Source organism: Fulmarus glacialis, unplaced genomic scaffold (genome assembly GCF_000690835.1).
Source record: "Fulmarus glacialis isolate BGI_N327 unplaced genomic scaffold, ASM69083v1 scaffold33266, whole genome shotgun sequence".
Lineage (NCBI taxonomy): Eukaryota > Metazoa > Chordata > Aves > Procellariiformes > Procellariidae > Fulmarus > Fulmarus glacialis.
This window is the reverse complement of record NW_009220569.1, coordinates 1,859-2,164: the sequence shown is the minus strand read 5'-3', so window position 1 is coordinate 2,164 and position 306 is coordinate 1,859. Positions and strand designations below refer to the sequence as shown.

Sequence of the window (306 nt, the reverse complement as noted above, 5' to 3'; positions counted from 1 at the left end):
GGATGACGGCGCAGATCTGCCTCACGCACTGGATGATGGTGTCTGGCACCCCCGAGACGGTGACGGCCCGTTCGGTGGAGTTGGGCAGCAAGTCGCCGGCCACCTGCACCTGCGCCCCTGTGCTCTGGGGGGGCAAAGGGAGATGCTGTGGTGCCTCAGCCATACCCACCCCTCCCGCAGCTCCCGCGGGACCGCGGCAGCCCCCATGCCGAGGGCTCTGTGCCCCCCAGAGAAAAGGAGAGCCCGCATCCAGGGCACCCTTAGCCTCACCTCCCGAATCTCCCGGATCTTAGCTCCCGCCTTGCC

General features: G+C 68.3%; 1 protein-coding gene across 1 annotated transcript in view; it reads right to left on the bottom strand.

The window, feature by feature from the left end:
* Positions 1-7: 7 nt before the first annotated feature.
* The window catches only part of LOC104078969 (poly(rC)-binding protein 4-like), a gene marked incomplete at its 3' end in the record, with an annotated part of 1,612 nt that continues 1,313 nt past the window's right edge, over positions 8-306 (bottom strand). The window contains 2 exon segments of the mRNA XM_009580813.1: positions 8-124; positions 271-306. The exon segment at positions 271-306 is cut by the window's right edge and continues 7 nt beyond it. Coding sequence (XP_009579108.1) covers positions 8-124; positions 271-306 — 153 coding nt within the window.